At 44.1% G+C, this 14,378-nt stretch overlaps 6 protein-coding genes across 6 annotated transcripts; all 6 read left to right on the top strand.

Moving 5' to 3' along the window:
* Window positions 1-1,153: 1,153 nt before the first annotated feature.
* Window positions 1,154-2,703, top strand: V865_006485 (uncharacterized protein; the record flags this gene model as incomplete). Its single annotated transcript, XM_066230243.1, has 8 exons — window positions 1,154-1,377; window positions 1,448-1,504; window positions 1,565-1,608; window positions 1,661-1,819; window positions 1,907-1,996; window positions 2,092-2,347; window positions 2,399-2,556; window positions 2,648-2,703. 8 exons carry the CDS (start codon window positions 1,154-1,156, stop codon window positions 2,701-2,703), a joined length of 1,044 nt encoding a protein of 347 aa, XP_066086340.1.
* Window positions 2,704-3,376: 673 nt separating this feature from the next.
* V865_006484 (uncharacterized protein) lies at window positions 3,377-4,269 on the top strand (the record flags this gene model as incomplete). Its single annotated transcript, XM_066230242.1, has 2 exons — window positions 3,377-3,434; window positions 3,530-4,269. 2 exons carry the CDS (start codon window positions 3,377-3,379, stop codon window positions 4,267-4,269), a joined length of 798 nt encoding a protein of 265 aa, XP_066086339.1.
* Window positions 4,270-4,627: 358 nt separating this feature from the next.
* V865_006483 (uncharacterized protein) lies at window positions 4,628-4,987 on the top strand (the record flags this gene model as incomplete). Its single annotated transcript, XM_066230241.1, has 3 exons — window positions 4,628-4,691; window positions 4,769-4,802; window positions 4,864-4,987. 3 exons carry the CDS (start codon window positions 4,628-4,630, stop codon window positions 4,985-4,987), a joined length of 222 nt encoding a protein of 73 aa, XP_066086338.1.
* Window positions 4,988-6,133: 1,146 nt separating this feature from the next.
* V865_006482 (uncharacterized protein) lies at window positions 6,134-7,631 on the top strand (the record flags this gene model as incomplete). Its single annotated transcript, XM_066230240.1, has 8 exons — window positions 6,134-6,403; window positions 6,486-6,539; window positions 6,589-6,653; window positions 6,720-6,738; window positions 6,812-6,917; window positions 6,999-7,018; window positions 7,079-7,201; window positions 7,476-7,631. The coding sequence occupies 8 exons, from the start codon at window positions 6,134-6,136 to the stop codon at window positions 7,629-7,631; spliced, it is 813 nt and encodes a 270-aa protein (XP_066086337.1).
* A 1,683-nt stretch (window positions 7,632-9,314) lies between these two features.
* Window positions 9,315-10,428, top strand: V865_006481 (uncharacterized protein; the record flags this gene model as incomplete). The annotated part of the gene is made up of 2 exons (XM_066230239.1): window positions 9,315-9,701; window positions 9,790-10,428. 2 exons carry the CDS (start codon window positions 9,315-9,317, stop codon window positions 10,426-10,428), a joined length of 1,026 nt encoding a protein of 341 aa, XP_066086336.1.
* Window positions 10,429-10,929: 501 nt separating this feature from the next.
* On the top strand, window positions 10,930-14,204 carry V865_006480 (uncharacterized protein; the record flags this gene model as incomplete). Its single annotated transcript, XM_066230238.1, has 10 exons — window positions 10,930-11,041; window positions 11,119-11,386; window positions 11,503-11,797; window positions 11,886-12,146; window positions 12,216-12,300; window positions 12,362-12,524; window positions 12,620-12,699; window positions 12,756-12,791; window positions 12,879-14,129; window positions 14,194-14,204. The coding sequence occupies 10 exons, from the start codon at window positions 10,930-10,932 to the stop codon at window positions 14,202-14,204; spliced, it is 2,562 nt and encodes an 853-aa protein (XP_066086335.1).
* Between the last annotated feature and the right edge of the window lie 174 nt (window positions 14,205-14,378).

Raw genomic sequence — 14,378 nt, 5'->3', positions numbered from 1 at the left:
TCCATATGCGGGTGCGGCCGCTGTTCTGAGGCGTTGCATGTGATTCGGACTCAAAGACAACGACCATCAAACGAGTGGAGCGAATCGATCAGTGCGTAACCTGAAACACGAACCCTGGACAATGACAATATACCAATCAGTACGGGAAAACATACGTTTGTTTTGTATAGCGTCAACGAGTATGTACTAAATCTGTCCAGGCTCTCTCTCTCTCTCGCTCTTCGCTACCTTTAAGGATGAACGTTGGATTCGAACAATAAACGCATCTACCATAATCAGGCCATGCGCCCTCAAGGTATGTAATGAGCCGCCCAATGCGACTTTTGAAGGCGTTAAGCATCTCAACGACACAAAGCAAAGGATCACAACTACACTAAAAGTGTTACACAACGTTTCCAGAGGTGGAAATGATATTGTTTGAACCCTTACAGGTCAGGCATGGTGTACAATACGGGAATAGAGCAGAAGACAAGAAGAATACGTCAACATACTGACCTCGGGACAGCCGTCCTCTGGATGAAATGTTGGTACCCCTTGATCTACACAGACATTAGCGTACGACCAAATTCCCAAGGTTCATTGTGCGAGGTGTGTGCGTTTTAGGGGGATTGTGATATCCTACATGTACATCATCTTAGGGGAAAGTTGAGGCCATTTTGTTTAGTTGAAGGAATTCCTTCCTAGTCGCTCTGACCATGCTCTTTGGCCCCCTCTGTCGTGTAAACTAAACAGCAAGGGTCAAAATGACAATACTAAAGGATGACAACAAGCAATCTTTCTCACGTCTTATTCGTCTCAGCTAAAGAATCAGCTTGATTCCCTTTGTTATAAAGCTATACCATCAAACAAGAGAAGAAGAACGAAAAATCCCCCCTTTCTTTTCTCTTTTCTCTTTTCTCAACCTCACTCATTCCCATATTCTCATCGTAATACAGTCTACAACCTCGTCAGAAAAAGCACTCCTTTGTTCAAGTACCATTCTTTTTCCAACGTTATATCTATCGATTAGGCCGGATCAGATCAATAATTGGTTTTTAGATATAATCTATCCCCTGACATCTGACCTATCTCCTTCTTTATAACCTCATCCTTATCCTTCTTCAGTAACACACCTACATACCTATCCTCCTCTATCCCTTCCCTTACATTCACGATGAAATCCTCCACAATCTTCGTCGCCCTCCTCTCGTTGGCCGGATCAGTCTCTGCAGGTGGCTTCGGTGGACTCAAACTGGGTGGTAGCTTCAACTTCGGTTGTGGTCTCCAAATCAAAGAAAAGGCCTCAAACGAACAGAAAAACTGGTGTTCGTCAGCTGGAAGTTTCTTCACTGACTTCAACGGTAGTCCACTCTGCTGCTCGGATCATACTAGAACACCGTGAGATCCTTTTCTTCTTCACCATCCCCCTATTCGGACAATTCGATATTGATATGTCTTGTCAACATAGACCTACAAGAGATAACGAATGTCCTTTCGGATGGAGCAAACATTTCAAGACTGATTGGTGAGTCGGACATCGATTCTGTTGTACCAAATCTTTTGGCTGTTGCTCATCTCATACAAGTTGTATTCCCCCTAAGGAAGTATCCCCCTGTGACTGTGGTGAAGGTAGGTTCGTACTCCTGTCCATGGGAGTATAATAACTGATGTGCTATGGTAGGCTACACTTACGACAAGAAGACACACAAATGTGTGAAGAACACTGGTAAATGCCACGGTGGTCAATGGTGGCACGATCGTTCCGGTACATGTTGCGATAACGACTGGCAATGGAACCCTCCTAAAGGTGACTGCCCCAAAGGCAAATCGTGTCCAAAAGGTGAGTATCCTTCTGTCTTCCATATCTCCTATCTCTAAACAGAGTTGTTATTGAGACCTATGCGTATTTGCACCTTTCCTATTATAGGTTGGTTCTGGCACAAGAACCTCAAGAAATGTTTACCTACCGGTCCTGGATCCCCTGAACCTGGCTGTGGCGATTGGGATGACCACAACCGTGAGTTTGTCATTCCATTCCTCTACTCTATACTATTATCATCACTCGATTGTTGGATGTGCCGAGTGCTGATGGTGTGGTGTGTGTGTCTACAGAATGCTGTGGCGGTGGTAGCCCCGGTCCATCAGGCAAGGCAGGAAACAACGGTGGTAAAGGTCAGTCTGAACATGGTCATCAAGGTGGCAAGTTCCCATGGGGAGGCAAGTCCAATCAAGCTGACTTTGAAAAATGGTGGTCATCTCTATCAAATCATAAAGGTTGGAAGAGAGATCTTGCAGAAGGTCAACAAGCTTTATCTTTCCCTCAAAATGATCTCGATAAGATGTACTGCCCAGGTGATCTCCACGCTTGGTAAGTAATATACATAGTAGTCAAGACCCGAGCTGATAGTTATGTTTGCAGTACCGTGCCTTCTGCTTTGGGTGGTGAATGGGCTTACGAATGCGTTGACTTTGCTACTGAGCTCGAAGCCTGTGGAGGCTGTATCGGATCAGGTGGTCAAGATTGTACTCAGATCCCTCACGCCCTTTCTGTTGGCTGTGAGATTGGTTCATGTGCTGGTAAGTACATAAGGCTAAACCTCATCTGACCCACGTTTATCGTCATCTCGTGAGGAGTCGTTGGTAAACATTCACTGACGACACTTGATAGTTTACTCATGTAAACAAGGATTCCAAGCCAACGGCACATCATGTGTTCCCGTATAATGATATTCTTCCCCTTCAAATCATAACCCTCATCAAATGTGTATAGCAACAAGAAACAAATCGGAATGTATCGGACAATAGGGATTTCCCTTTTCTCTCAGGAAAGGAATCTCGTTTCTTCTCTTTCTTTCTTTCGTTAGATTATCTAATTTTCACTTGACATTCACGCTTCTTCAACGCATTCACTCGGTATCATCTGTGATTTAAAACAGTGTTACATGAGGGTACGGTGGTGAGCATGTGACGATATTGGACATTTGAAGTGAAGTTTTCTGTCTTCTTTCTCTTCTTTTCATTTATAGTTTATACATATGTGGGTGTGTTTTGATGCAACGTATATCAAGATGTCGACCACCTTTGCGATCGTATCCGCACCTTCATAATCGTTTGGCCTTGGAGAGGGTTTGGTTCCTCAGTTCAGATCGGACCCTGTCAGAATTTACTGTACCACTTCACCAGATGACAGGACGACCTGCCACTTTGGTTTCTATCTCAGCTGTCCACCACTCCACCATCACCAGCACATAGTAGGAGCCATATGTGTATATGTTAAGGTTGATACTTCGATTTTCTGGTATGTCATATCTTCTTGAAATCTATTCAAAACATCTAGAACCAAGACAAAAAGGGTAAATTTTCACAAAAAATATTGATCTATACTCGATACTGTAACATGAACTCAGGGGGTATCGATCACGAAAACGACGATGTAGACGATAGAGTGAGGGATGGTGAGTTCAAAAGCACTGTGTTTCCAAGAGGGAGCTTTGGGTCCTCGCACAGGAGAAACATAGTATATTGACGATCCTTCTTTCACCCTCATTAGGAGGTAGTCAGAATGGTGGTATATTCAATTCCGACTGGTTTGTCAATCCAACATCAACCGCAGCCACCACTCAAAGCCCTTATCGATTGGATCCTGAAATGGGCATATCCATGGGGATGATAACAATGCCCAGTACAAGCATTGCCGATTCAGCTGTCCTAGTGCCTCAGCACTTATATTTCAGAGACACACTGCCAATTGCTAACTCTTCAAGGGACAATGATAGCTGGGAAGTCAATTCCGACGGTATGGCCAGCTGTCCAGTGCCATCCACGCTAGCATTTACTATGGATCCGCCAGCACTATCAACTGCGAGTGTATCAACATCCGCGACCACGACCACACCGGATCCCAGATCAAGGATCCCCTCAGTCTTCAGTGTTCCGCCTGGTGCAGGAAGAAGAAGGCGTAAAGAGCCCAAGGAGAGCCTTTCTCCATCAGTTGGTAAGGGCTGTAGGAGGTGTATAAAGACGGATCATGCTTGCACGCTGACCAAGGACGATAATGGAAGGCTGCAAGATAGGTTTGAAGAGTATACACGCGGTAAAACTGAGGAATGGGAAGCATGGAGCATGAACAGTCGCGCGAGAAAGTTCCCCGTCTGCAATAGGTGCAGAAGTATAAGTGAAAGATGTGAGTTTGAGAAAATTCCAGGATGGGACGTTGTGGGCAAAGGAGGAATGTCAGATTATATTACAAAGACGAATAGGGCCAAACTGAGTGAAACAAAGTCAAAGTAGTAACGTATTGTACTCAATGATGCATAGCATACGTCGAGGTATGACAGAGGATTGCACTTGGAGATACACACCAGATTTGTTTGCGATGGACCGTTCAGAGAGCTGAGTGAGCCTGGTGTACCAGGCGCATCGTCTGTCCTCAGTTCCTATCTGACTCGTCATCTATAGGGCCTCCCAGTGAAGCTTCGAGGTTATCAAAGGACGGAGAGGCAAAATCTTTTTGGAAGTTTCATGTATCGAATTGAAAGTCAGCACATAAGACACTTCTACTCTTGATTTGCATCTGTAAGTCCTAACAGTAGAATCAATCTATAATACGTCACCGCCCCCAATAAGCTGATCGATTTGCATCAAGATCATGGATACATTGGTTACAGACGCAGATACAGGGATAGACGACCTGGATGACAGCGCATGGGCAGGTACGTAAAGTTGGGCACCCTTCGTTTTTCAATACAGGAAGGGCACACCAAACTGATTGTCTTGAACCCTGGGATAGAAGCCGTAAACGATAATATGTTTCAACTCGACTTGTAAGGCTGATTGCCCAGGTGAAACGGGAGCAGGGCGCTGATTAAACCATTTCGACTTAAGGTATTTAGCGGGTGCTGGGATGCCCAATTTTGGAGCGAGTTCACACCAGTATCAAGGCGCAAACCGCTCAGAAATGGATGAAGAGGTCAACCCGTGTGTATCCACCCTTGGAGGTTCTCACTGAGATCAAAGTGGGATGAACCTTGACGACTTTGATACTTTTTTGTACATGAACACACCTTTCTATCATATTTCTGTTGGAAACGTACTGCCTGCGTTGAGTACTGACCAGGATGAGCTAACAATCGCAGGTAGGGAGCAGTTACAGCCAGGAGAGGACGCAGAAAAACTCCCGGCTGTGACCCCTTCTTCCCACATTCGGTCATCCACGGGAACGCATGACCCAACGACGACCCCAAGTGGCTTATCAGAAAAAGACCAGGGGATGACTTACAAGGAGCTCATAAAGCCCGAAGAAGGGACCCCCCCATCTTGAGGATCAGGCTGTCATCGATGCGAGCGCGCTAGCACGCGATGCCTATTGACCAAAAAAGACAGTGACAAGTGCGATGCTCGACTTGCAGAGTATTCAAGGGGTGACACTGGGAAGTGGACAGAATGGAGCATGAAGAGAGGGTGGTCAAACAAATTCTCGTCATGTAGTAGATGCCAGAAATTCGGGGAGAGATGTGAGTTTGCGGAACTTTCAAGAAGGGAGGTGGTAGGCTGGGAAGATTCAGCATATCGATCAGGAGGTTGGCAGCGAGTTGATGGAAGCAAGAGGAGACGATGATACCTTGGATGTACTTCGTATCATGCATGGCGTGCGTGCCGTTCTTGCTATCACATATTGACTCGAAATGCACATGGCTTTGTCTTTTAGAGCTACATTACTTCATGGGCGGATGCCACTGCCACAAAGTGTCGATCACTCATCTCCCTCCACCACAGACACGCAATTCACAGATTGAATCTCTCTATACAACTCACTCATGTTTGCGACTACACCCATACATTGGATATATCCCTTGAGGAACGCACAATACATTTTCGCGAACTGCATAATGGACAACAAGAGAGATAGCGAGCGATCTGATCGACACCGAGATCGAAGTAGCGAGCGCGACAGACGTGATAGAGATAGGGACCGAACGGGAGACTACGACAAGGATAGATATCATTCTCGGTCGGACAGAGATGGTAGAAGGGACGAGCATGGAAGCAGAAGCAGAAGCAGGAGTAGAGACAGAGAAAGAGAGAGACACAGGTCTCATAGGAACAGAGACAAATACAGGTGAGTATCATCATCACTTGGCCCCGTCTTGTCAAAATGCGCACCCTTTGTTCTACGACCGATTCAGTCAAGCTGACACGAGCAAGTCGATCTCGCTCTCGATCGCGATCACCTTCTCATCGTCATTCAAAAGATAAAGATGATGAAAGAAGGTCAAAACACCGTAGACGTAGATCTAGATCAAGATCGTATAGCTCATCTGGCTCCTCGGACTCTGCAAGTGAGAGTGAGAGTGAGAGCGAGGATGAAAGGAGGCGCAGGAAGAGGAAAGAACGAGAAAGGAGAAGAGACAGGGAAGATAGAGATGTATGTACAGTCATACTGTGGAGACTATTTCTGTCCCAAGAGGATATGGAACTGATGAGCTGATATATGACTATGCTTATAGGAGAGGAGGCGAAGGAAAGAGAAGAAAAAGGAGAAGAAAGCCAAGAAAGACAGCGTAAGTTGCAAAATCCTTCACGAAATAGATAAGTTAACAGCATGTACAGAAGAGAAAGGGTACAGCCTCATCAACAGCTAAATGGGGACAATATGGGATAATATCCGAGATTGAGTGAGTGAATGCATGGCCCATCTTCCTCAGAACATCATGAGGTGACAAAGCTGACAACTCTTCTAGTCTTCCAAAGAAAGACTCTGTATGTTCTAGCGTCCCTGTTGATGCTTGTGCTCCCCGACTCTGAATTCTGACCGGTTCGTTGATTTGGATAGGAGTTCCGAGCATGGTTGGTAGAAGAGCGAAAGATCAATCCTGAGACCATATCGAAAGATAGAACCAAGAAAGAATTTGCCGTTTTTGTCGAGGACTACAATACTGGTTAGTCCAGCTAAAGTTTCACCATGAATCCATTGGGCTTTCGCTTACAGAGAGACAAAACTGACGGGCACACCCACATAGCTACGCTTCCACATGAAAAGGTATATTTTCCCCTCGGCACAGTGCAAAATGGGTTATATCGCTCATCTGATGTATCGCAGTACTACGATATGAGCAAATACGAATTCAAGATGAACATGATACGCTCCGGTCAAACTCTTCCGGACGAAAGTGGAGGATATGACCCGTTGGCCGATATGAAGGCTCATTCTTCGAGCTTGAGAGTGAGTTTCTATACCCTCGTTCCTTCAACTTTGGTTCAATGATCCCCCTCGCCCTGTGGTCCACATGATTATGTTCTCATCTCCTCGTACCTACATCACACCCCTTGTACCTCTTCTTGCACATGATCAAGGGGATCTGGTTTGGAGTTTATCCAAATATCAAGTCCGAAGTGATTTTTGCATCCGACAACAAATCCGATTTTGATTCCGAAAGCAGCCTGTTGCCCCAAGCGGCGGAAGGACACCATACTGACTGTTCCTTCTCATATTGCAGACTTCGGCACCCAAGGAAAAAGAGACGTTCTTGTCCAAAGAGAAAATAGCAGAGTTGAGAAGAGTAGAAGCTGAACGTACTGAGATTGCCAAACGCAGACAAATGGGTTTGGATGTTAACAAGAATTTGGGAGTAAGGATGGAGGATCGCTTGTAGTATGAAAATACATGTGTCAAGTGGGGTCAGGGACAGAATGTGGGCTCCAGCAGCGTTTGCACGGTATCTGTAGACTGATGAGATCTCCTCTCTATAAGGTACGGCTTCTGCCGAAGATGCCATGAATCTTTGGTGCAAAAACCTTAATTGAAGAGGTAAAAGTTAAAGATGACGAATCACCCGTAATCGTAATCACATGGTGTTTGGTTGCTTTTAAGCGGAGAGGAATCAAGACGAAAAGAAAAGGACTCGTGAGAAACAACTAAATATTATCGTCACCCCGCTTGCCGAAGAAGAAAAAAGAAGAAGAGGAAAAAGGCACAAGACTGGAAGCGAACCCAAACCAACCACAAAAGAAGAACGCAGTTCCTTTTTCCCATGTATCGAAAATGAGTGTAAGTCAACCTAAATCTTTGCCGCATTCCATTTTGCCATTAATGGGAATTTCAGGTGACATACTCAGATCCTCCTTTTCTGTTCGAAAAGGCGTTTCTCAAGCCAAGCCTTTTCGAGAAATAGGAGTACGGGGTGGTATGAAACATGAGGTAGACTTACAGCTGTTAAGGATATAGAGTGTGGCTTGGAATGTCATCATAGCTTTGCATCTCATGCGTGAAATATAGTAAAGAATCGACCCGCCCGTTCGTACCTCTCATATATGCGGAGAGCTATTGTGCTTGCCTCATGACAAGGCGTGATCTACGTATGTGAGACAAGACAGTTGCCACCTATTGAAATATCAACGGGAACCATGCTAAAAATGATGGCAATGAATGGGAGGCTTTTACATTCTCTCTCTCTCTCTCTCTCTGTGCTCATGATCGACGTTTTTAGCTTGGTCTCGTAATCGGACATTACACTAGTCCTTTCTGTGAGCTCAAGAGATATGTATAAATCATCTCTTCTCTGGTATCTTTCCTCTGTATCCCTTACTTGTATCTGTATAATTCTCTCTCAATCACTTTGGTCTCATTACTTTCTTATGATATTCATATATAGGCATACAGCATTATAATTATAATTTCCTCAACGAGGCTCCACCCTAGCCAGACGTACCACTTTACGACCATTTAACATCATTCAAACGTGTTACGACCTCGAAATCAACAGCATACTGTAGCGTATAGCGTCATCAAGCAACTTTTGACTTTCATCTCTTCACATTAAGAAGCGAAAAAGACACAAAATAACGAGAACGACACGAGTTACGAGTTACGATTTTTACGATATCAGACACGAGGGGTATAAACTCTACGCAAACCATAAAATCTAGTTGTTTTTCTAGAATTTATCATTACGGTAAATAACCAAAAGATAAGATTACGCACATCCTCCCCACCCTCACTCGAATAGTTAGTCTCCACCAACCAAAGTGGGCCAACCTTCATCTTCGAAATCATCCCGAAGTATCGGACAGCCTATCTCTTCTTCTTCTATCTGCTTAGGTCAACTCCGAACTGCGACTTGGCAAGAGAAGAAAACAGATTCGGATTCGTCATCAGATTCCCACAATCAAATAAGTACCGTTCCCTGTTGGAGTCGATTGCACATATATATACCTATATAACTATAACCGAGATCTTCAATTGGATCGAAGTGATTTATCAGCATTTACTCGTAATTATAACTGTAACATCAACCAGAGCTTTATTTCTGTTGTAGATTGGATTAAGCAAAAACAGCATGGTATCACGAATCAACAAACGGACTCATTCTTCAATCTCATCATTCTCATCTGACGATATGACCATCACGAATTCACCTTTCTCTCATACACACGCACTTGCACATCCGCACCAGAGTGGATTCAATCCTTCGCCATTTACCAATCATCCATTACCTTATCCACCACCTGGAGCTATCGTTGGTCCCACATCTACCCATAATCACTCACATGCACCTGCTCAATTCACACAGCAGCCACAGAGGGAGATCAAGTTCATCTTCGAGACAGGAAGGAAAGAACCGAAATGCCGTAAGTTGTCGAAACCCAAAGATAAAGAGAGGGAGAACGGGAAGGAGATTACTGGTGGGAGGAAGGTATTGGCTAATAAAAGTATGAAGGATCCGGTGAGTTTATTATCCGCTTTTTTACATCTTAGTATGCTGTATACATATATGTCTAATACCTTTGGAAACCTTTCTCTTTGGGTGATAGAATATCACTCGCAAATCGAAACCTACACCTCTAAATCTCAAACAAACTGCTAAATCACCTTTTGCCCAACCGGAATCTCAAAGTCATATGCCTTCACCGCCACTTACAGCCAGACCATTCACTTCACATTGTCCTTTACCCAAAGTCGACTATGAATATCCATATAGTCCCTGTACACAACGTTTATCAATTCCAGCGCCAATTCAAGATTATCATCGACATCTTCCCCAATCTCATCGGTTGGTATTACCTTCGATAGATCATTTCCAATCCATTGATCCGCCTCATGGCCACGGTCTTCATCCCTTTGAAGATGGCTCACCACCTTTACCTATCGATGCGCCTATCCCTAGAGCTCCTTTGCAAGCTTACACGCCCTTCTTCGAAGACACCTTGTCCTTTCCTGAAGTTCAGGAGGAGGACGAGATGGACGTTGATGTTGACCAAAGACGGGAGGCTCTGATAATGGGTTTAGGACTGGATCTGGGTATGGGAGAGAGGCAAAAGGAGATGATGGATTTTGTTCCGAGGAAACCTTCTTTGGATCTTATGATGCATGATCAAGAAGAGATGGATATGGACAACAGAGGGAATGTCACGGGATTGGGGTTAGGGTTGGGTTTGAGTCTGTTCAATTGAGTGCGATTGGGCTTGGGTTAGAGATGGTAGATCAAGATATGAGGAGAAATGAGGAAGTAAATCTATTCAAGTATAATAGTCTGTCTATACGAAATACATACGAAATGAACTATCATGACACTCTTTCTCATCCGCACTGTTTTGAGTACAGTACAAGTAGCTCAATGTACCCCGCTGTGATCGGATCGTCTTACCTAGGCACGGTGGATCACCCGGTTATCGATTTTGATCCGATGATCTTACTCTTAGTATATGAATGAGAACAGACCGCCGGTTCAGTGCGCGGGACCACGTGGTTCGTCGATAGATTGGCCTGAAGATGAGTAACAAAGAACAAGAAAGATAACATGCATAACCTATTCGTCATCACCATCAATACCAATGCCATCGTAACACCGAACAGTCTGCTTGATATATCAGTAGGATGGTCAGTACCTCATATCTGGTATGTATGCGAGGACAAGTATCAACAATACTCGTAATCGATAAGGAGCCGACGATATGACTGCGCATCATCAACCAAAGACAGATCACCACAGGGGAATGATGGATGATGGATATTGGAATGTGTTCACTTCGGATTTTGGTGATTACGAACTAGGTCCAGCTGTCGGTATGTTGCTTGCCCACCCTTTTGCCCTACTATCGCTATCACAATGAAATTAAGGATCTAAATGTGAACTGGTCTAGGTTTCGGAGCTTCATCAACAGTTTATGAAGCGATTTTCACCCTCCCGCCTACGATACAACAAGTACCTACCAATACAACTATTACCATAACTACACCTGATGGCGAAAAGGCCAAAACTAGAAGACCGAGTCTGCACATAAGTGTGCCAAGTAATCGTTCTCAAGAGAGGATATGCGCGATTAAAGTATCGACATCGCATCCTGATGTGGAATTGTTGAGTAAGGAGATAAAGATGTTAGGGCTGTGTAGGCATCCGAACGTTCTGAGGTGAGTAGTTGGAATCATACCAATCGATCACGTCAGTCCCTTGATCTGATAAGGTTCATGATATGGTATTTTGAGAGTTGATATTCTGACTGATGTGTTTATATTAAATTATTTAGAATCCTATCAACATTTACCCTTCCACCTGACAATCATCGTATATGTCTTGTCACCCCATTCATACCAGGAGGATCACTCTCCGGAATCCTATCTTGGAGATCAAGGTTGATCACTACGCCTAAAACACATCATTTCCCTTCTTTCCGCTTGGGTCATCGTAAATCCAAGCATCACGACGATAATGATGATCAGGACGAGGAAGAAAAAGGTAGACTGGATGAAGAAGAGATTAAATGCGTGACGAAGCAGGTATTAGAAGGTCTGGGGTATTTGCATACCAATGGGTTCTTACATGTAAGTCATCGTCTTCATACACTTGAGAAATTTCCTTTGCATACATTGGGTCCTCTTACTGATCATTTGGTCCATCCCGATATTCTAGAGAGATGTAAAAGCAGGTAATCTGCTGATAGATCAAGACGGTACCATCCTCTTAGCGGATTTTGGAGTGGGCGGTGATCTAAATGCACCTCCTTCACCTGTTCGATCTAGGAAAAATAGATTGGCAGCGGACGAGTTGAAGTTTGATTCCAATAAAGACGAAACGCCAAAAATTTTGCAAAATGGATTCGGTCCTGGTAAAAAAGATGATGGGTTTATAGGTGGTGAAGACCTGAGAAAAAGGAAGAGTTTCGTTGGTACGGTAAGTTATCTTTCCGGGATTTAAAGTAAAGTGCAGGTGGGCTAACGATAGCTCGGTCGGTGAGTTCAGCCAAATTGGATGGCTCCGGAGGTTATATTGGGACAGAAATATGATCAGAAAGCTGATATATGGAGTCTGGGAATAACATTGCTTGGTGAGTCTTACAAGTGTTATGACCGATTTTTTATAGTAGCTGATGTTTGCGATTTGGTTAGAGTTGGCACATGGATCTGTACCTGGATGGAAATACAAGCCCAACAAAGCGTTATCACATATCATCACCGATCCTTCTCCTACTCTTGATCGATCCGTGGGAGGATATAGTAAATTGATGAAGGAGATTATCGATTTATGCTTGAACAAGGATCCGGCTGTAAGGTATGTCGAGTACAGTCGAGTGTTATGGATGATTCAACCTGAGGCTAAGATGCTATCTGTACCGGAGCGACCAGCTAATATATGTGCGGATCTAGGCCAATTGCGAAAACGTTGTCAGAGCATCATTGGCTGAGAGGGGCGAAGAAGAATTCGTTTTTGGCTCAATCTTTGCTTGGTGAGCTGCTTTCGCAATGTCGAAGAAGTTGCAACTGACCTGATATCCCTATTCAGCCGACGTACCACCTTTAGCACAGCGTCAGGAACTACGTTAGTCGAGTCTTCAACTCCATCGTTATGTTACAACCGATTTGCTGCCTGGACTGAACTTTGCTTGTATTTAACAATGTTCATCAGGTCGAGTCCCCACCAAATCCTCCCTCTTATCTCACGCGTCTTCATGGGACTTCTCCAACACCCCCAACCCATCTATTCCTTCCTCGCCTATTCGAAGCTCCCTTTTGATACCGTCAGCGAGATCACCATCCATTTCTTCCCATATGGAATATTTCAATTCCATCGGTCGTACCGGATCACACTCTCATTCTCATTCGCGTACATCATCGTTCTCTGGATTACCGCCCAGTCCCAGAGTACCTTTGCGACAATGGGCGGAAAAGAGTTACGATGAAAGTGCTACGAATGTCAACAACAACAATTTGAGTTTGAACTTTAGAACGGGCAGTGAGCGAGGATCGAAGAGGAAAAGTCTCGCTTCGGCTGGATTGTTGAGGAAAGGAAAAAGTACGAATACCTTTGATTATTCAGATACAAATAAATCTCCTTCAGATATAGAGGCAATCTCAACTTCTTTCTTAGATGTTAAAATACGCCAATCAACACAGATACCAGAACTGGGGGGTTTACGGGATTCAGTATCCGATGAAAAACAACCTCAACCTACGATGGGATTAATGAGTCCTGTCATGGAGATTACCAAATCTCAACAATATTATCCTACAGCTTCGACTACGAGTACACCGGAACCTGACATCAACGTGGAAACTTTCGGACTGGGAATTTCGAATGCTATGCTTGAAAATGAATCGAAATTGGATGGACATGGTTTCTCGGAGAGTCCAGAGAATATCTCGGAAGGGCATCTGCATCATAGGCTGGATGAACATCACAAGCAGAATCAGGCAGATGAACGAGCAGTGGTGATGGCCAATGACGGTAAAATGGATGATAGTGGTGCTGAAATTTTGGGAGAAAACCCAGAAGAGCAAGTCAAGAGAGGTTGGACCGATGATGAAATATCGCATGACGATTCGACTGTGCCTCAACCTCCGACGAGATCGCCTACGATCGTAGAGTCTTCTAACGATCACTCGAGTGGATTGGGCAATGGCAATACGATCAATGGAAAGATTGAACAACCTCAATACACTATTCAAGCGAAAGAGAAGAAACATTGGTTAAGTAAAAAACGTGATGAGCTAGGTACAAATGCCAACACGAACAGACCACTCTTGACTCGTATCACGAGTTCAAGTAAGAGCGAGATGAATGATCATGTTCATACGTCCAAACAAGGGGGACAGGGACACGCGATGGGCAAGACGGGTAGTTGGCAAGGTGTTTTAGGGAGAGTTACGGGTAAGATACGTGAGTGTCTGATTTTATTTGTGAATGATAGATTGGGAACTGATGATGGTTTGTATCATTGAAGATAAACGATAAAATGATGACGATAAGATGATCTCTCTACCTACTGCATATTATATCATTTAATGATATTCTCATATTCCCTATGATACACTTGGATGATAGATACTTGAATGTAGCGATTATTTGAATATCGATGGTTTCATGATTTATTACATGACTTATCATGGATTGTTTGCTGTTGTTAGA

The sequence above is a fragment of the Kwoniella europaea genome, chromosome 2 (genome assembly GCF_036810445.1).
Source record: "Kwoniella europaea PYCC6329 chromosome 2, complete sequence".
NCBI classification, from domain to species: domain Eukaryota; kingdom Fungi; phylum Basidiomycota; class Tremellomycetes; order Tremellales; family Cryptococcaceae; genus Kwoniella; species Kwoniella europaea.
The sequence above is the reverse complement of the archived record's forward strand: the minus strand, read 5'-3'. Positions and strand labels throughout refer to the sequence as shown.